Source organism: Clytia hemisphaerica, unplaced genomic scaffold (assembly GCF_902728285.1).
Source record: "Clytia hemisphaerica strain Z4C2 unplaced genomic scaffold, Clytia hemisphaerica genome assembly, whole genome shotgun sequence".
Lineage (NCBI taxonomy): Eukaryota > Metazoa > Cnidaria > Hydrozoa > Leptothecata > Clytiidae > Clytia > Clytia hemisphaerica.
Genome location: NW_027104421.1, coordinates 79,122 through 99,670, shown reverse-complemented (window position 1 = coordinate 99,670; position 20,549 = coordinate 79,122). Strand labels below are relative to the sequence as shown.

Genomic DNA, 20,549 nt, shown 5'->3' with positions numbered 1-20,549 from the left:
AAATCCTAAAAATATTTGGTTTTTTGTGTGAATTTATGACAAAACTGGAGCTAGGAAATCTGTGGAAATGTATATTTTCCAATGATATTCATGCATAAAAGAGAAATGACTTAAATGAATCTAAATTGTTATTCTATGTTCTATTTTTGCAAACCGAGTCTTCGAAAAAGTGTAGCAAGGGCTTTCGGAAATAAGCACCCTATCTACACGTCGTTAAAATTTATATACCACATCCGGTTCGCTGTCAGTGATAAAAATCGAAATTTTCTTTTTTTTCAAGACAACATTCCATCATCATCATCGTCAATCTTTGAACTCGAAAAAGTAATTTATATTTTAATCAAAGATGACGAGTAAGTATTTATTTGAGATGTATTTTATTTATGCTCAATGATCCAGCTCAAACACCTCAAACACGTTCATTTTTGCTGATCTTTGCTTTCTGTTGATTTTGTTTTCATATGTTTGTTTGAAAAGTTTCAAAATTTCCATGCAGCAAATTACCCAAAAAAGTGTATTAACATAGCTAAATTTGAAAAGAATTGTAGTTTAAGACACATAATCTTAGTGCATTGCTACATCAAGCTTTGTGGTGTTTTTCAATAAATATGACAAGTAAGCAAACAGTTCCTTTTTTCTTTCTTGTAAACTGAGGTTTATAGAGATATTCGTTAAAGTTACGAAAAAAGCAGGTGGATAAACTTTTAGGTTTAGAGACGTTTGTTAACTTAAAGTAACGTAAAAAGCGAGTAAATAAGCTGAGGTTTAGAGATGATTTTCGACAAAAAAGCAAGTGGATAAACTGAGGTTTAGAGATATTTGTTATAGTGACATTAAAGTTACAAGAAAAGAGTCTGTAAGAGGCAGGGGTGTAAAAGTCTTGTCCCCCACACAGTGTGGCCAGGTGAAGCAGTCAGGCACATCCTGGCAAATGAACGGGGTGAGCATTTGCATGGGGTATTCGTCACCCAGTGTAAATGAGATAGGACGTCTCAGGCTAAAAGCGTGAAAATGAATAAAAATGAACTTCAAACTGAAAAAGGGAAAAAAGGAAGAAAACTGGGAACTTTATTTTTTCATTAAAAGTTTCTTCAATCTTCGAAGACAAAATTGACCCATGGAAAAAAAATTTCATCTATGCAGTTCTTTGAAATGAAGCAAAATATTTCCAACCCGGTTCAATTAAACTGGGTATTCGGCGCTATTACGTCACTTTCGTTTTCGACCCCATTCATTTGCCAATGGTCGCAAGTGAAAAATACCGTTCATTTGCCAGGATGTGCCTGACTGTGAAGGCTTCTTTGTAAAAGCGAAAGACATGTATCTATTTTTCGGATCCGGCATCATGTGGAAATAGTGTCAGGACCTGCAGGCGACCTGGTAGGGTTGGGTATGGGTGTGGTTTGGGTGTGGTTACGTATCAGATTGGCTAGGAATTTGGTTATTATCAGTTAGGGTTAGGGTTGGAGCTCGAAACAAGCACTCTTTTGTGATTTTCTCTAAATATAGTCTGGTCTGCAGTTTGTACAATATAAATAGCCGTCAGAAACACTCTCTCGGCATGAATCCGTGGCGCAGTGGATAAGGCATTGGGTTTCAAATTAGCCTGGGTATCCAGACTCAACATTTCAGAAAAAAACACTCTTACCTCAACATACAAAGTTTCTAAAATTTTAGAGTCTGGTGCAACTAAAAAAGTCTGATGCAGTTTTGAATGACACAGTCTGTGAGTGAACCCTTGTTGACAGAATCTCAAAACTTTGGAAACCCAGGCAGACACACATAATTACTTACCATAAAACCTCCTTTACAAACTCTATAAACTTTCAAAACTACTTTAAACTACATCCAAACGTCAGCCACATTCATAAAGGCTCCTTTCCATCAGCCATTTTGTTTAGAAATGAACCTGTGTTTTCATTTTCATTTGTTTATCTTTTTTTGCAATGTCAGCTTTTTCCATTAATTATGCGCGCGCATCGAAAAATATCGAAAACCCCGCGAAAATTCTGCTCAGTGACTGGGCGCGTACTGACCAATTAGAGACACTCACATATGCAGGGACAGATATCCCTGCAGACGAGTTACTTCGACCAGACCGTAAACCCAGAGACAAGATTATAAAAAACTAGACGGTGAAATAGTTTACGGTCTGGACATCCAGGCTAGTTTCAAATCATCGGAACTTTGCATTTAGTGGGTTCGAATCCCACCGGTGGCGATCTGTCGGTAAGTCATTCAGTTAGAAAACATAGAAAATAACTTACATAGAACCAGAAAGTCAGAAAAACTACGAACAAGAGACTGGAAAGTACAAAATAAGTCCAGATCAGTCTTTCGTCTTTACGAAGAAGCCACGACCGTGTGGCCAGTCAGCTTCAACGGTTTTTGAAGGATAAGTACAAATTTTTCCAAGACTAATCCACTAAACGCTAAAGAAAAAAACTAACTGATGTCATTTATCTATGACATAAACAAAAGTCAAAATCAAAAAATTGAGAAAAAAAATCCAATGTCTAAACGAAAGTTCAACGTGACAAAGCTCATCGTGAACCAAATGACAATGTACAAAAAAATTGTGGCTGGATGGAGACAAAAGGAATTTTCACAGTTTCATCATTTTCGGCCGGTGAACTGGAAACAAAAATATTTTTAGGGTCAACCTTAAAATATCTTCTTCTTTTCCTTGATAAATATTCTTTAGACAAGTACTTTAATCGTAGAAATTTTAGCGAGACTAATTTTAGCGTTTTAGCGAGTTTTCCCTATTTTCGCTAAAATTAATCTCGCTAAAACACGCCGGATTGACAGATCGCTAAAATTTATCCGCGCTAAATTTTTCAAAAACGCAATTCGCTAAAATAAATCGCTGTAAGAAAATGTAGGCTTAAAAACACACACTTATCTCGAACCTCCGTTATATCTCAAACTTTCACCAAAATACATCTCAAAAAGTTATTTGGAAATGGCGATTCGCTAAAATTAATCCACGCGAAATTTTCTCAGACAAGTATTCGCTAAAATTTATCCAAGCGAAATTTCTTGAAATTGTGATTCGCTAAAATAAATCCAGAAAAAATCAAGATTTTCCTGACTCGCTAATATACGCTAAAATTACTCTCGCTAAAATTTCTACGATTAAAGTAATCAATATCAGCCTAGACTAATGTTAATTCTTCTTTCAGAAAAAAGACTATAATTTGTTTACCTTTATCCTTGCAGCTTCCCAACATCCAAGCTCTCAAACATCACAAGCCAAATGAAATTACTTTCGATTTCCCGTAGAAATTAGGCAATGAAAAATCTGGGGGTCAATAAATGAAGACTTTCTTTTCTGCACAAGTTATCTTTCCTTATAACGAATTATTACTTTTCAATATAATTGTTAAATATAATTTTTGATTACAAAAATATTTTACATTGTATTTTAAGTTTGAAAAAGTCGATTCTACTTAGTTCTTTGTTTTCATGTCTAACCCCCGTCTCAAAAGAAGTCCCAGAATCCCGAGATTTTGGCAGTCGGGCGTTCAAGACAAAGGCGTTTTTATTTTCCGCCCACTTACCAAATTTTCTTTAGGCATTTAAAATATCAAAGTTAAAAGTAATAGTATAAAACCTTATTTTCTACCATATAGTCCTTCTCCCAAAACGAAAAAACGAAATAAACTAGAGAAATAAAGAAATTACGAGTGTTATCAAGCCACCCAAAATGAACTTTCATTCGTCGTGCATCATTGGATTCTTTACGTCACGATCTATTGTCAACCATTGTCCAATCCCGTAAGCGATTGAAATGCTGTCAGTAATAATCTGAGAAATAGAACAATAACATTATGACATCACACAAATAAATACGCGGTCTTAACTTTTTTCCCTCGTAAGTTTGGGGGAAAACGAAAGTACTCTATATTTTACGTATGGGGAAGTGTTAGAAAGATTTACAAAATAGAAAAGTTTTGTTTTGGGGTAAAGAATCAGTATTGTGAATTTAAGCGAGTTTCTATTTTGCAATTTTTCTACAGAGCCAAATAAAGATTTTTTCTATTGTTCTTGCTCGATTGCTTCTAAGGATAAGTTCCGTAGTTTTATGAGGTTATCGAGACAAAATGTGACAAATATGTGAAGAAACGAAATTTAACATTAGTCTAGGCTGAATATACCGTCAACTGCTCTAACTTGCGATGATTGGTCGAAGCATGGGACTGGTTGATATCTGGCCTGTATTTTCACTTACTGTTAAAAATCTCGTTGACAACAAATTTGTTTTGATAACTCCACCAAGTTTATCAATCATACTTCTTCGTTCCTCTTAGAGTGCACAGACACGCGTGTGTTCTACTACAGATTTTTTTCATATTTTGATTTAAAAGCCTACTCAGTGCGAAAGAGAAATCATGTATTTTTTAATACGCTGTTCATTAACTCAAATCAAATGACTTTGGAGGTTCGGTGAAATGGTGGCCGAATCGCCTCCCCATGTTTTGTCAGATAGTCTCAAGTTAGAGCAGTTGACAGTATGAAATATATAAGATTTTAGTGATCTGATTCCTTGAAAAATAAAAGATCTTCCACAAAATTTGGCTATAATGGGGCAAAAAAAAAATAAAATTAATGAAAAATGATTAATTGAAAATAAGCATCTGCAAATGTTATTTCCTTTTTAAGGTAGTTACACAAAATAAAGGCAAAACTTACCTCAAAAGGGAAGGCTGTTGGTTCATGTCTTCATTTGGGGGAAAGCATCCAAGAAATTACCTAAATACATGTGCCAACTGCTGCCATCCCATATCAACTAAGCTTAAAACTAAGAACTTGAATTCTTACCATCTTCCATTCCATGAGCACGAGCAAGCTGGAGAGTTTTTACGAAACCAATCAAACAGCGCTCAATGTTTTAGCCCAAAAATCACACCTATACATCCCTTCTCATAACGTTATGAAGTGTCATAATTATAAACCTCTTTAATTGAAGAAAAATGTTTTCATCCCTAAAAATTTCTTTTGACATGATACAGAGAATTCCCAAAAGTCATTTTGCATGAAATAATTGCTTTCTCAAGATTTTTAAGCCAAACCAAAGACAAACACAGACCAAATCCCTTGATTAAGAAAAAAAAATAGGCGGGCAAGTCAAGGCAGGAATTATAATCTCTGTCAATCAAAACAAAAGTGATCTTTTAAAAGAACAAAACATTGCTTGCGAAAACGAAAGTAACACACGGTCAAACAAACAAACAAAGTGACATACAGACTCTGACTATTACTGACTATTAATATATAGACAATCAGAAATGAAAAATTGTCGTTTTGATTGACAGGCAAATACTTACAAGTAGATTCGTTTGTGATTAGGCGTCATAAGTGTAGTGAAAACTTTTTGAACGCCTGACTAGAAAATCTGGCTAGGAAGATATGTATTCAGATTTTATCATGATGTTATCTTAATGTCAGCCTCCATTTCTTTTCTTCTTTTTTTTCTGTTCACTAATGATGATTTAATAAAATCTATTTTCTCTTTTTTCATTTAGGAGGTAATCAGAGAGAACTTGCTCGTGCCAAAAATGCCAAAAAACTAGAAAAAGCAAAGAAGGCTGAAGGGAATAGCGATTTTCAAAAACGAAAAGAATCGTAAGTACCTTTGAACTTCTTATTGATTAATTTTTAGCTGAAAAAGAACCTTTTACCCTATTATATACCCTATACCCTAATTCTAGGTTTTTAGGGGCGGTTCGGAATTAGAAAGGGGGCTTTTCCTTTACCACTCCCTCAATTTTTTATCTAATTGTTTTTTTTGAATGAAAATTGGTACACAAGATCCTTGTAATACATATAAGGTAACTTCTGGTAATAATCTTTTGACAACGTCACTCAATATACCTAAAGTTCCCTGAGTTTTTAAAAAGTTTATAAAATAAGTTCATAAACGCCCAATTTAGGACGTTGTGCGGACCTGCCTGAATGATAGAAAGGTGCCCAGTAGTAAAACTTCAAATTAATTCGCTAGAGGACAGAATCAAGTAAAGCAGGGCCAATTTTGGAGGTTCTTGAATCACTCGTGACAAAAAAATGGTCAAAAAACGGTCAAGATCTTAAAAAAGTGGATTTTTATCAAATTTTTGCATTTTTGTGAACTTTTTATCTAAATTTTCATAACTCTAACTAATAATCAGCCCAAAGTATTATTTTCTTTTTTACGGCCAGATTTGAACATTCCCGGCTTTAAAATTCTATTCTACAATATACCAAACATTCCATTCTACTAATAAACCCTGCTTTTTTGAATTGCACCTTTTATGAAAAAGTATAAACCCAGGTATGAAATCTTTCGTTCGTGATAGTTTATACTAACAGTTCTTACAGAGACCTATTAAATTCAAGGTCATGGTGCAAGTCTTTATTTGCCTAATTAGCGGCCATTCATATAGTAGTTACGCAGTGAAGGGGGAGAGAAATGGGTTGAGCAAAAGCATAGTCTATTGTTTGAATCACGTCATTTCTACAGAAGCAGCCACCGAGGCAAAACACGAAAAAGCCGTTCCTTTTTGCCAGCCAGGAGAAAATTTCTATAAAATGAACATAATCGGGTTGTCCGGAACGGCTCCAAATTTCCAGCTGGAAAAGAAAAATATGCCAGGAAAATGGAACAAATTGCACGGGAACAGCTCTCAAAAAAAAAGTTTCGACCTTTTCCTTAAAATAGCCGTTCACATTTGCCAGGAGGAGATATACAAATGTATAGGAACGGCTCTTTATTTCCAGCTGGAGATCAAAAAGGAAAATAAAGGTAGCAAACGTCAGAGCAATATAGATATTTTATGGGAACGGCTCTCTATTTCCAGCTGGAGATAAAAAAGGAAAAATGTTAGAGCAATATAGATATTTTATGGGAACGGCTCTCTATTTCCAGCTGGAAATAAAAAATGCAAAAATAACTGTCCCAAAATTGCCTAGAATGATTACAATATTTAATGGGAACGGCACTGTATTTCCAGCTGAAAAGAGGTGAAAATGTAGCACTCTTAGCTCAGGCATTTGGCAGTCCTTCAAGTGACGATAGGCCGGGGGGGGGGTACTTAGGCAAAAATGGATGATGGGTAATGTGCGGACGGTAAGGGTCGGTTTTTTCACCTTTCAAAGTCTCTTTAAGGGGAAAAATCAGAAAGTTTTAAATTAGTCTCTCTAAGGGTCGGAAAATTCAAGATTTTTAGGAAATTTTTGGATTTCCAGAGAAAAAATTGTAATAAAGTCTCTCTAAGGGTATCACTTTTTTCAAAAATCTAAATAAAAAAATTCAAAAAGTCTCTCTACTCTAAGGGTCACCTTTTCAGCAAAAATCAGTCTCTCTAAGGGTCGGTTTTTCGGAGGTCCCGTCCGCACATACCCCTCATTCACCAACCCTATTACCCTACCCCCCCCCCCCCCCCCCCCGGGACGATAGTTGCAGAGTATAACGCCATGAGAATCTATCACAGGCGTATACTTATTCAAAGGTCAAAAATCAAGTAGAAAGTTCGCTAAAGGCCCTTCTGCGGAGTAAAAGTCTATTTAAATTCTCCAAATCCGAATGTTCTGGATATTGGGAATTTTGAAGGCACTATTCGAACATTTTGATAGTATAGCAAAAGAGCCCACCGGGTGCACTTGATCAAAACAGGACGGGTATGTGCGAGCCATAAGGATACCTTTTTCACGCCTCAAAAGTCTCTCGAATGGGGTGTAGATTTATAAGTTAGTCTCTGAAGGAGAAGTTCCAAAATCACGAAAATCGAGAGTTTCCCTCAGAAAGGGTCAAAATTCCCAGAAATTTCGAACAAAACTTGGTGAAAATCAACCAAAATTTGGAGAAAATCTACCAAAATTTAGGAAGTCTTTCCAAGGGTTCCCAAAAAAAGAAAATTTTACCTCTCTAAGGGTTTATTTTCGGTTGGACTAATAATTAAGGTTTATCTTTTCCATGTATTGGGTTCTTCCAGAAAAACATTGTACATGAGGGTTGGAGGATATGACAATTTTTAGTGATTTATCCCCCGAACAGGGTAACTTTTAGCCCCCCCCCCGGACAATAGGTTTACCCCCCCCGGACAAGCATCTGCTGACCCCCGGACACCCCAAATTACCCCCGGACAGAGCAAATTTACCCCCGGACAAGGCAAATCTTGATGATTTTTTGCTACCCCCGGACAAAATATTCTCCACCCCCCCCCATGTACAATTTTTTTTCTGGGAGAGCCCATTTTTACAAAATAATCATAGAATTATATTGATCTAATAAGAGTACAATAAATTGAAAAATATCTAGTATCTAAAAATCTAAATTATCTAAAAATAATCATAGAATTATATTGATCTAATAAGAGTACAATAAATTGAAAAATATCTAGGCGTCGAGAGTTTATGATGCATTACTTCCTTCATGAAATAGTCTGCGTTGAATTGTCAATTGTCAATCAGTCTTTAATAACCAAGTTAAAGTTTCAGTGAAAGCAGAATACATGTTTTTTTTATAAGCATTGCACTTATAAGCATATCTAGGCTCAGATATAGGGAAAAATTTAGCATATGGCAAGTATTGCTTGAGCCTACAAAATATTTTTTTCCTGATTTTGGCTTTTTTGGCTGGAATTTCAAGGATTTTCAGCATTTCCTAAATTTATGCTTTAGATTTAAGCATCCCCTCAAGCATTTTTCAGCCTTATCAAGCTTTCGACCTAAGCATCTCTGAGCCTGTTTTCGGATTTTTGTATGCTTCTAAAAAAAATCATGTAATATATAACCATTACAAGTTGGATTGTCTCTTTCGATCGTTTACCATAATTTGTTCTCCGTCAATCAATCGAAATAGCACGATACTCTTTCTCCGATGGCAGTCTTTTGTATGATCACGTTGTTATCATTTCAAATTTCGTTCAAGAACTTCAACGTATGGCAGCATAAATGTCCAGCATCCAGTTAACAGCTAAAATGGAAAGGGAATTGCTTCAATCATAAGCCATGATCTGCATGGTTAGAAGCAGGCGTCATGATGGATAGTTTTAATTTTCTACCAAGAAGGCCACATAGGATATCAATGGAATCGATCGTATCGGATGATATGGTATGATGCGATAGAAAGGAAATAACAAAAGCTCTCCAATACTGTATGCTTTCCTTAATGGCACCCTTAACACAAGTTAACTACTACAAAACTTTCGTTGTTTTCTGGTATCTCAAAACACATTTCTTTTATTTTCTCAACCATTAATTCAAGTTTGAAAAAAAAAACAATTTAATTTTAATTTTTTTCCATCATCCGGTCTAAAGGTTCCTTTCCAATGTCTGTAAACCAAAAAATTACCTTCCAAACCAGAAAATCGAAACATCTTTTGCCCCTCCCTCTGAGACGTTTAGCCCATTATTCTTAAATTTTGCCAAAAATATGCATACTTTTTAGAAAGTGATTCAGCCCTTTGTAAGTTAACCAATAATGCACGATTTTTCAACTGCTAAGTAATAAATTTGCTGCAAATGGTATGAGCTTTGTCAGAACTTTTTTCCCATGCTCTCCTTCTTTCTCCTTTTCAGAATCTCCCTGAAATGAAACATTTGCCACCTCCTTTTGAGACCCCCAGCAGAATGTAATATTCCATTAAACCCAAGAAACAATAATTTTACCATTTCTTCAATTTGGACATCTTTTGAATGCTGATTATCCATCAAAATAAATCACTTGATCACTAGAGTGAAAAAAAAATTAATCAGATTAAAAATATTTGATTCAAACTTTTTCTTCAATTTGAAAATATTGTATCAACAAAACGTAGATAAAAATGCTATAGTAGCTCATTCAAAGGAACACAAATTTAACAAATCACAATTATTAAAAGTAGGCAAGACAATCAAATTAAAACCAAACTAGTAAGCAGAAGCAGTTACAATAAGTCATATTTTTCACTTTCTCATTTACCATAAGTGCAAGAAGAATTTTCAACTAATATTCCAGGTCCTCTCACATATTGAAAGCACGGCTCCTCTGAAATGTTGTCTAAGTAAGAAATTAAATAAGCTAAATAGAGGAAATTCAATTTCAAAGTATGAAAATCTGACAAGTTGGATAACAGTGATAGGAATAGTGCCTCATATTTGGTTATCAATTATTCGAATAGTTTTCTTTTAGCAAATGATTTCTTTTTAAAACTCAATTATTAATTTCAGTCCATCTTAAATTTGGCATGACAAATAATGCAGCAAAAGCAGTTATTTTGGTAATTTGTTAAAACTAATAATAGAACGTGTAGATTGAGAACATTTCCAAGACCTCATGAGTAAACAAAAAAATCAAAACAAAAACAACAAGAACTTGAATCATCTTTCCAGAATAATAATACTAGATTTCCTGTCTGTCTGAAGGTTTGAATTTTTGGGAAAAGGTTCAGATTTACATCTCCTCAAAAACACCCATAAAAACTTCCTTAAATTTTTTGTTCAGTCCCCTGAAGCCTTGAATGACAAGCTTATTGTTAAAAAGGTTAGACAATATCATTATCAAGGGGAAATAATTCAATAGCACTGGTTGAGAAATACTATTTTCAAGTATTATCATGAGAACAGATATTTATGGGAATCCCCCCTGTTAAGTGGTAACCCCCTTTAGGAAATTGAAAATAAAAGACTCCCCTTTAAGTCTTTGGAAGTCAATAGGCTTCTGCTCGTCGTTTAACGAAAAAGTTTCTTATAAAGGCTGCTTAATAGTCAGCAAATCCTCTTTCCCACTAAATGTTGCCATTCTCTGAAATCCACGAGACATTTTGATTTAAACATTTTCAAACCAAGATGACGCCCTTAGCGAGAGGAAGGATTTTTGTGTTTCCAAGCTTGCTTTGGCTTTTGGAGGATTTTATTTTAGTGTTTAGAGTTTTTTAAAGATAAATTTATGTTCTGTTGTATCTATGGTATGTATAAAGAAAAACTTGGGTCGCAGTTGTTTGAATTAACGATTCACACACACCTAAAATTCTTGAGGAGTGCGATCAAACAGAGGCCATAAATTTGGATTTTACTACTAAAGTTATTCATAGCACTCCTCATCACATGCCTAAAGTACTTTTTAGGAGTGCAATTTTGGAATGATTCTGGAATTTTGAAATGACAGCCTGAGAAACTGTAAACCTACTGGTTAAAACAAAAACTACCCCAGGTTTCACCCAAAAAAACCGAACATCTTTGAAGTTACAGACAGACAGACATGCAGATGAAGAGAAAAGCAAAGACAAACATTCTCAAATTATTTCTCATCATAAGTTATCTAACTTCATGTCTTTGGTATATAAATAAACTGTAGCTTGGTAATGATTTGGTTACAATCTTTTTTGCTTATTTATGCCTTAGCATAAATCACCTCAAAGGGAAAGTATTGTAGTTCGCAAACGCCTTGGAAGAAGGAGCGCGTCGCTCCATATCAATCCCGAGAGACAATTTTGTTTTTGAAAAACTCACAAGATACAGGCAAGTCGCAAACAACTCTGGAATCCCTAATTTCTAATAAAAATGGAAAAAATATTCCTGACTAAATTTAAAAATATATAAATTGTTAAGAAAATTTGAAAAAATATAAGGAAAAAATAAGCTAGTTCGAGGAGCGCGTCGTCACCATGTATCTCGTCTCCCAGCCCAAATTTTTTAGGATATGAAATTAGATTTTTCAAATCACAAGTAAACTAAGACTGACTCCACTAAGCTGACCAGATCTAACAAAATAATATTTCATTAAACGCTGACTAACTGTATTGGTTATGAACACACTGTGATGCTTTGTCATGGTTTTTCTTATGATCGTTTTGCTTATTAATGCCATTTAGCATGAATCATCTCAAAGGGAAAGTATTGTAGTTCGCAAACGCCTTGGAAGAAGGAGCGCGTCGCTCCATATCAATCCCGAGAGACAATTTTGTTTTTGAAAAACTCACAAGATACAGGCAAGTCGCAAACAACTCTGGAATCCCTAATTTCTAATAAAAATGGAAAAAAATATTCCTGACTAAATTTAAAAATATATAAATTGTTAAGAAAATTTGAAAAAATATAAGGAAAAAATAAGCTAGTTCGAGGGGCGCGTCGTCACCATGTATCTTGTCTCCCAACCCAAATTTTTTAGGATATGAAATTAGATTTTTCAAATCACAAGTAAACCAAGACTGACTCCACTAAGCTGACCAGATCTAACAAAATAATATTTCATTAAACGCTGACTAACTGTATTGGTTATGAGCTCACTGTGATGCTTTGTCGTGGTTTTTCTTATGATCGTTTTGCTTATTAATGCCATTTAGCATGAATCATCTGAAAGGGAAAGTATTGTAGTTCGCAAACGCCTTGGAAGAAGGAGCGCGTCGCTTCATATCAATCCCGAGAGACAATTTTGTTTTTGAAAAACTCACAAGATACAGGCAAGTCGCAAACAACTCTGGAATCCCTAATTTCTAATAAAAATGGAAAAAAATATTCCTGACTAAATTTAAAAATATATATATTGTTAAGAAAATTTGAAAAAATATAAGGAAAAAATAAGCTAGTTCGAGGGGCGCGTCGTCACCATGTATCTCGTCTCCCAGTCCAAATTTTTTAGGATATGAAATTAGATTTTTCAAATCACAAGTAAACCAAGACTGACTCCACTAAGCTGACCAGATCGAACAAAATAATATTTCATTAAACGCTGACTAACTGTATTGGTTATGAACTCACTGTGATGCTTTGTCGTGGTTTTTCTTATGATCGTTTTGCTTATTAATGCCATTTAGCATGAATCATCTCAAAGGGAAAGTATTGTAGTTCGCAAACGCCTTGGAAGAAGGAGCGCGTCGCTCCATATCAATCCCGAGAGACAATTTTGTTTTTGAAAAAATCACAAGATACAGGCAAGTCGCAAACAACTCTGGAATCTATGAAAATATGAAAAAATAAATAGAAAAAATAAGCTAGTTCGAGGGGCGCGTCGTCACCATGTATCTTGTCTCCCAACCCAAATTTTTTAGATATGAAATATATCGATCATTGAGTGTACAATAAACCAAGTCACAAAGCACTATGCACTCATACTACAAAATATTAGTTTTTGTATCTCAATTTTCTTGACTTTGTCTGCCTGATCATAAAAATATCTGACAAATGAAAATGTAAGTGGAAGTTTAGGTATATGTCCATGAATTAAAGGCAAGTGTTGATAATAAATAGAAACAACAAATGAAGTCAAACATTTTCATAAACTTTAATCAATTTCTTATGTTATTTTCTTATTCTTTGTGTATTATTTAAAGAGTTAAACCATTCAAATGAGACAGAAATCCAGACAGTAGGATATATAAACATAATCATCTTATGTTTAGCAAGAATATTCCTTTGGCTAGTAAAACTTTGACGCAAAGCCAAATTTTGAGGATGAATCTCTCCCTGTCACCTGTATGTAGGACACATGGCTGTTCATGTTTCAAAAGTATTTACCTATATAGCTATAAGCAAAAAGCTTGTACCCATGTCTTTTTTTAACTATTAAAACATAATAATTTAAGTTAAGTTGTTTATAGGAGATCTCCTTCTCTACAAAATCTAGGGAGCCACATGCTATATCCATAACATGTGTATCAAATCAAATCAGAAAGGAAATCATTTTGCTAATTGAAAGATAACCATCTTATAATCATTGGCACACTTCAACCGAGCTAACCACATAATTTTGTCACATATCCAAACAAAGAAAGAAAAAAGTAAGGCCATTGTGTTGTTGCGTACAAAATTGTAAATTTTCAAAAACATCCCCAGATATTCACACAAGGAACAAGTGAGCAAAATTTAAGCCAAATCTGACCATTTTTGAAGTCTCCAGTCTGTCCAAATGTTTTATTGAGGTTACATACTGACTGACTAACAGACATACATTCTCAGATTCTAGCTCAATTGAAGTTGAGAACCAGTGGAAAAACAGATTGGATATCATGATCAAGTAAAAAGTAAGCAAAACATACCCAATATATTCAATTTGATCCGTATCAGATTCTTCTTCATCACTTGAACTATCCGATTCTGTTTCAGTATCTGTGTATGTATCAATATCCTTGTCATATTCATTATCAGTCACTTATTTGTCCACCATCAAGGATGCTACATTTAGTGCAGATTTTTCTTCATCACTTGATTCTGATTCCCTCTATCTGTCTGAATAAATTTCCTTGACACGTTCATTGCCATTTCTGTAAAAACCCACTCATTTTTCCTTCATCATGTATTGACAAGTTTAATGCTGGCAATGTTCTTTCACTCTCAGTCAATGTTTTTTCACTATCAGCAGTTCTAAAAAATGTTTAAAAATGTCAGTCTTAAAATTAAGGCAATGATTGATTTTACTACTAGGGACATTTTAAATTTTGATTTCACAGCTTCAAAGATTTTCAAATTAAAAAAAAATTTGAATGTGAGAATACAAGCATAAACTCTTGCAATTTGTTAAGAATTCTTAATATAATAAAGAGGCATTCACCTTTACGAAAAAGCCTTTTAAAAGTATTTGGGCCAGAATTCATACTTTTTAATGAAAATAGCTAGAAAATTTTTTTAATTCATTTAGCTCTGAGAAGTGACGTTGTTTACAGCAGTTCCATTAAAATGTGTAGTAATAGAATTTCAGTTTAAAAAGGTTATACTCACAGATGACTGTGCTCAATGCTGTAGAGTACATTTGATCATCAAACATTCCTATGAAAAATTAGTCATTCATTCTTTCATTTTATCCGCATTATATTTACATTGAGGGTTACATTGAGGGTTACATTGAGTGATCTGAAAGCAAAAATTTGAAATAGCTTTTAAAAAAGCTACTCTTGAACATAAGTTCCTTTCAAAAAGCCATCAAACATACAATCAGACAAAAATGTGAACTCAAGTTTTGTTTACATAAAAATGCACCAACAATGAGTGTTGTGATGATATATAAAAGCAGGACCTATAATTTGCTTCAATTTAAAAAAAGAATCGATATAGATCTAGCTGGGGCTGGGTTTAAATAATTGTTGGTTTGCCATCACCTGACCCTAGATTGTGGGGGTGGGTTGGTCGGTCAGAATTTTTATTTTATTTTGGCAATTTATGAAATTTTCGTCCATGGAAGGGTTATCAGTTTGTTTACATTTAGGTAATTTTGAATAAAAAACAGAAGTGCTAGCAGGGAATTTACGATTCTTATGCTTGAGACAAACAAGATACAAATTTTCTATTTTTTATTTTTTATATTTATTCAAAACAAACCTTCAATGAAATTCTTGGTATCATTCTTATCAAACAAGTTCATCCATCAAACTAGAAGTTCAGTAAACATTACAATCCTTTCAATCAAAAAAGAAGCCAAATTATATACAATTTTACACAACATACCGTGAAAAAGGGTAACTTGCATCAGTGGAGGCTAACATGCATAGCCCTCAAATGAAAGGCCCGGCTGGTCATTAAAATACAAAAATAAATCGAAACAAAAATGGTAGTAGAGTAGAGCTGCGAGCGGAGCTGCGTATGTGTATTTTAATGACCAGCCAGCAGTGCTGCAAATAACGGCCGGTGACCGGTAAATACCGGTCATTTTGTAGTTTCTACCGGTCATTCTGAAGCTCATTTTTTCATTTTGTCCGGTTAAAATTTTAGATTAGAGGCTTCTTAATAGCGCTTCTAATTAAAAGAGGAGCAGTTTTTAAATCAAAATAGGTGTTTAGCCAATCTAAAGGTCATTACAGACTACAAAGTTTTCTAAGATGGTTCCGCCAGACCCCCTGCTCGTTACACTCGAAAAATTACCGACCAACTGAAATTTCCCTATTTGCAGCACTGAGCCAGGTCATTCATTTGAGGGCTATGCATGTTAGCCTCCACTGATGCAAGTTACCCTTCTCACGATATGAAGCGCATGCAAACTTTCTCTTCACTTTCTCATATCCATCATTAAAATTTTACAACTTTATTACGCTTCAAGTCACGTGATAAAAATAATTTGCGCACTTAGTCTGGTTTCCCCTTCCTTATTTATCAAAAACACACGCTCTAGGCGCTAAGAGACTGCACGCCGTGACGGCCAGTATGGCGGTCACATTAGATTCAAAAGGAAACTGGGTTCTTTTTATTATTTTCAGTTCTCGGTAAAAAGGTCTACTAAAAAATTCTTTGCGTGTAAAATGTTGTTTTGATTTGGGTCCCGTCGACTACTCTAACTTGGGACGATTGGTCGAAACATGGGACTGTTGCATATCTGGTCTGTATTTTCACTTACTGTAAAATTGAAAGTGAAATCATGTATTTTTAAATACGCCGTTCCTTAACTCAAATCAAATGACTTTGGAGGTTCGGTGAAATGGTGGCCGAATTGCCGTTTTAAATTTTTAGATTTCAAGAGAAGGAAATTTTTTATCTTTCTTCAACAAGATTACTTTAATATAATGCAAATTATGCATGTAAGTTTTATATCAATACTTTCTTTTTGCATATGTTTCGCATACTTTCTATCTAAGGGAATTTCACCACGGCCAGACAATCTGAATCGAACGGAATTGACGATGGAACCAGTCGAACCAAATCGAGAACGCAATCGACCGATTGACAGTGAGGCTGGAACTGCGATTTTTGAGGATTACGATTTTACCAGCTTTTTAGCGATTTTTGCCTCGCTAACCCAAATCTCGCAACCTCTTTACCTTAAAGGATGATCGAAATTAGAGTTTTTCAGCGTTCCGAAAAAAACGCAAAGCAGAAATTTTTTCATCTTCACAGGATCGATTGTCAACAACAAAATACATCTTTTGGTCTTTGGGTTTGTTTCTGACGTTTTTCCTTCAAAGAATATCTATCACTTTCCTTTTCCCCTTGAGCGCGCGAGAAAAAATGATTAGCTCGCATTCTCGCGCGGGCGAATAAAGATGAGGCGGCAATCTTGCACTGAGGGTGCTACTTAGTTTCCGCCCTTTTTGCGCCCACGATAGAATGGTCCAAATACGGGGGTATTTCCAAATGATAAACGATGTCGTTCTGTAAGTGTTTATTTTCTGATAGATACAAATAGTATATTGAATATTATCAACTTATTTATTTAAATATTTTTGAGCCCAAATTTAAATATCTGGTTAAATAAAAAGCAAATGACAGCAGTTCTGTTTTTCTTCAAACCCCCGGGAAAAGTTTTTTTGCCGACTTAGCTATTTTACAAATTTTGGAAAAGAACTCCCATAGGAATTCCGATTCATAACCGGATTGGTTCATTTCGGAACGGCTTCAAGAAAGTCATAATGGCAGATAATTTTTAAAGTTTCTCTGAGTAAATGTGTGTAATTTATCGATGTTGATGGCTTGTTGATTCTTTAAAGAAAAAAGATAACAGGTATAGTTTTTTCTAATCCTGGAATATCGAGGTTCCAGCTACACTGATTGAAATTCGATTGTCGAACGTTAATCCAAACTCCCTAAAATCTGATAAATATAATCGATCACGAATAGATAGTTGATCGATTAACTATTTGATTGATGATTAATCAATTTTTGATCGATATGTAATCGATCAAAAGCTGTGATCGATAGCTGATCGATTTTTAATCAATACTTAATTTAATCGAAGTATAATCGATCTATAATCGATAAACAATCGATGACAAAATTGACAGTTACATCAATATGCCTTCTTACCTGTCTTTAAAAATATAAATAAAAGTAATCACGGAAAAGGACGCGAAAAAAAAGACATAAGTGTGAGAACAGAGTAATCAAACTCGTTAGAAAAAGTACCATTAGAAGTCATAAAAAATAGACCTGAATAAATGCAATCGAAATCCCAGAGAACTTCATAATTCCCCAAACAACATTATATTACTATGTCAAACTCCCATTACATAAATTTTACAATTACGTCAGAGTAGACTACGCTCGTCACCGAAGAGGTTTATTTATTGGAAAGGGTAATTACATTTTATTGTACGCTTCTTTTTTAAAGATTGGCCGGGTTGGAAAAGTATGAATTTCTTTGTACATATTTTACCTACCCCAAATATTTAGGAGGCTGAGTTTTAAACAAATGGTCAAGTTGAAACGAACGATAAATGTATCAAGGTCTGTTTTATTTACCCCCTGGTGACTTAACAAAAGAGACTTAACTCGATGTTACAATCCAATTATTGAAAGTTTGTCTCGGCCTTTTTATAATGAGCGAGACATACGTTCTCTGATTCCGCAATTTTCATATTGATATTTTCGAGGTATTTTGATGTAACTGATTGATCGATAAATAATCGAGCTTTGAAAAAATCTTGAGTATCGATTACCTATCGATTCTATCGGTTAATCGATATCTAATCCATCGATTACTTATCAATTATTTATCGATTAACTCAAGATTATCGATTATATCGATTAACTACGCCTGGTTTTTATACCTTAATTGAAGTAAAAATTGCTACTGCAATTTAGGGATTTATAAGAATCACTCACTCTGTATCTTGCTGAAGAAGAGCATTGCCATCATCATGTTCAGGTTCTAGACCACCAGTGACATCAACAGTCTGTTGTTCGTCATCACTTTCAATAACATCAGCAACAATTATTTCTTCATCTGTTTCACTTTGTTGGCTGTTTGAGGAATCAGTTTCTGGTTCACTTTCACTCTCACCAGCAGTCAGATGTGTTACCAGAAAATGTGCAAATGCACTGTGTGTTTTCTGTGTATATCCAAGCTCTTTTTTCTTTTGCATCCAAATTTTAAAGGTAGTTTGATTGAGACTTATAACAGGCATGATTCTATACTTCTAAAATTTCAAAATACAGAGATGTTATTGCATTTTGTAATCCATATTGGCAGTTGGTAACCATTTGCTAGACACTTTAAATTTCACCCTTAAAAATTATATCTAACTGTATCTCCATCATCACTGAAAAATACACCTAAAAACTTTATACACGTATAGTTGAATGATGTCAACAACTAATTCAGTTAATATTAACACTGCTAAAGGATAAATAGATCCCTTTACAATACGAGAATCAGTGAAAAATTTCAAAAAACATTTCTGTTTCGCCATTACAGTACTCTCCAAGATCGAGTTTTGAGCAAGACTAGTAACCGATCTTTTTTTCTCGCCTTGTAAACGGTGAACTCGCGATTGAGTTTTTTAATATTTTGTCGGAAAAAAGTAAACGGGTATATTTTGCTAGAAAATTCAACTGTATTATAAATTAATCGTTCCTGGTTTCTGGAAAAGTACCCTACTGCAGTGGAACGGGTCAATTTTTAATAAATCAGCTGAATCAAAACATCAAAATGAGCCGTTCCCCTCCAGTAGGGTGCTTTTCCAGGAAACATCTTGATCCGAGCTGGTTTTAAAGCTCTGAAAAAACCTACCGGAACGCCTCCAAATTTCCAGCTGGCTAACTCAAGGAACGGCTCAGAAAAAAAGAAAAAGAAGCTAGAAATCGTCCCGGGAATGGCTCCAGATTTCCAGCTAGTTGGTTAAAGGAACAGCTTTAAAATTCTACCAGCTGTGAACAAGTTCCGTAAAATCAGCCTGGAACACGTGTGAATTTCCAGCTGGAGAATTGTTAGAGAACTTTCAAAATTTTTCCAGGGAACGGCTATACATTTCCAGGAGCAAACTTTTTGAAATTTTCCCGGAACGCCTAGGCCATTTCCAGCTGAGGGGGGTCTCCGGAACGGCTTTTCCATCATTTGGCCTCGATGGCTGCTTTCGTTTCTATTCTTCTTTGTGTAAGGGAGAGGGGTGTCAGAAATTTCTACGTATATACTAGGGGTCATGTGTTACAGTATACCCATAAAATGTTTTTTTCGGTCAAACTATTTGCGTGTCTCAGACAATCAAACCTTTCTTCGACGTTTTCTCGTGACTTTTTTATATGAATCTGCTAATAAGAAATTTGTGTATTGATATGTGTGATTGTTATATTCTTTCAGTGATGCGGACAAGATGAGAGAGAAACAGAAGAAAGCGGAAGAACGGAAACAAATGGAAGCATCCGGAATAACACCTCCAGAGGAAGAAGCAAAAGGCAAGAAGAAGGACGGCAAGAAGAAGTGAAAACATCTCAACCATAATCTTTCATGTGAACGTCTCTTAAGAGTAATCACAACCATTATAAAATATAAAAATAACAACAATGGGAATTTCCTTCAGAAGAAATTTGCTTTCATCTGAAAAATATTTGATACACACTTTTTTGTACATAACAAAATTTTATAAATAGATAAATGAATAACTGTCTGAAAGATCGAAACAGCCGGATGGTTCTTGCCAGAACCGGTAAAATCCATTATTAGGCTCGGTTATTAAGCAGATATTCAATAGGTAAAAGTTGGTTAATAAATCCAATACCCAACGAAAACATATTGAATATATGTTTTATTATATACCTAAGGCAAAAACAAGACATTAATTATGTTAATAGTCGAACGTTTCACTTAAAACACTCCCATAATCGAACGTTCAAATGTTATTTTATTTTTAATGATTTTCTTAAATACTTTGAATCATAAAATTTGTTCATGA

At 34.6% G+C, this 20,549-nt stretch overlaps 3 protein-coding genes and 1 long non-coding RNA gene across 7 annotated transcripts in view; 2 read left to right on the top strand and 2 right to left on the bottom strand.

The window, feature by feature from the left end:
• LOC136820351 (NADH-quinone oxidoreductase subunit B-like) overlaps positions 1-20,549 on the top strand; it is a 201,439-nt gene that overhangs the window by 135,647 nt on the left and 45,243 nt on the right. The window lies entirely within an intron of this gene.
• LOC136820345 (small EDRK-rich factor 1-like) lies at positions 281-20,313 on the top strand. Of its 2 annotated transcripts, none has more exons than XM_067076533.1 (3): positions 281-353; positions 5,529-5,628; positions 19,958-20,313. In XM_067076533.1, the coding sequence occupies exons 1-3, from the start codon at positions 347-349 to the stop codon at positions 20,079-20,081; spliced, it is 231 nt and encodes a 76-aa protein (XP_066932634.1). In that variant the 5' UTR covers positions 281-346; the 3' UTR covers positions 20,082-20,313. The 2 variants fall into 2 exon arrangements, with proteins under 2 accessions (XP_066932634.1, XP_066932635.1); XM_067076534.1 differs by lacking the exon at positions 281-353 and adding an exon at positions 512-615.
• On the bottom strand, positions 8,874-14,695 carry LOC136820348 (uncharacterized). Of its 3 annotated transcripts, XR_010848565.1 has the most exons (5): positions 14,677-14,695; positions 13,998-14,322; positions 9,944-10,021; positions 9,652-9,713; positions 8,874-8,956 (listed from the first exon to the last, which is right to left on the bottom strand). It is a non-coding gene; the product is annotated as an uncharacterized lncRNA (long non-coding RNA). The 3 variants fall into 3 exon arrangements; XR_010848566.1 differs by lacking the exon at positions 9,944-10,021; XR_010848564.1 differs by lacking the exons at positions 13,998-14,322; positions 14,677-14,695 and having other exon boundaries at positions 9,944-10,204.
• LOC136820353 (uncharacterized) lies at positions 14,751-19,732 on the bottom strand. Its single transcript, XM_067076540.1, has 2 exons — positions 18,484-19,732; positions 14,751-14,808 (listed from the first exon to the last, which is right to left on the bottom strand). The coding sequence occupies exons 1-2, from the start codon at positions 18,783-18,785 to the stop codon at positions 14,751-14,753; spliced, it is 360 nt and encodes a 119-aa protein (XP_066932641.1). The 5' UTR covers positions 18,786-19,732.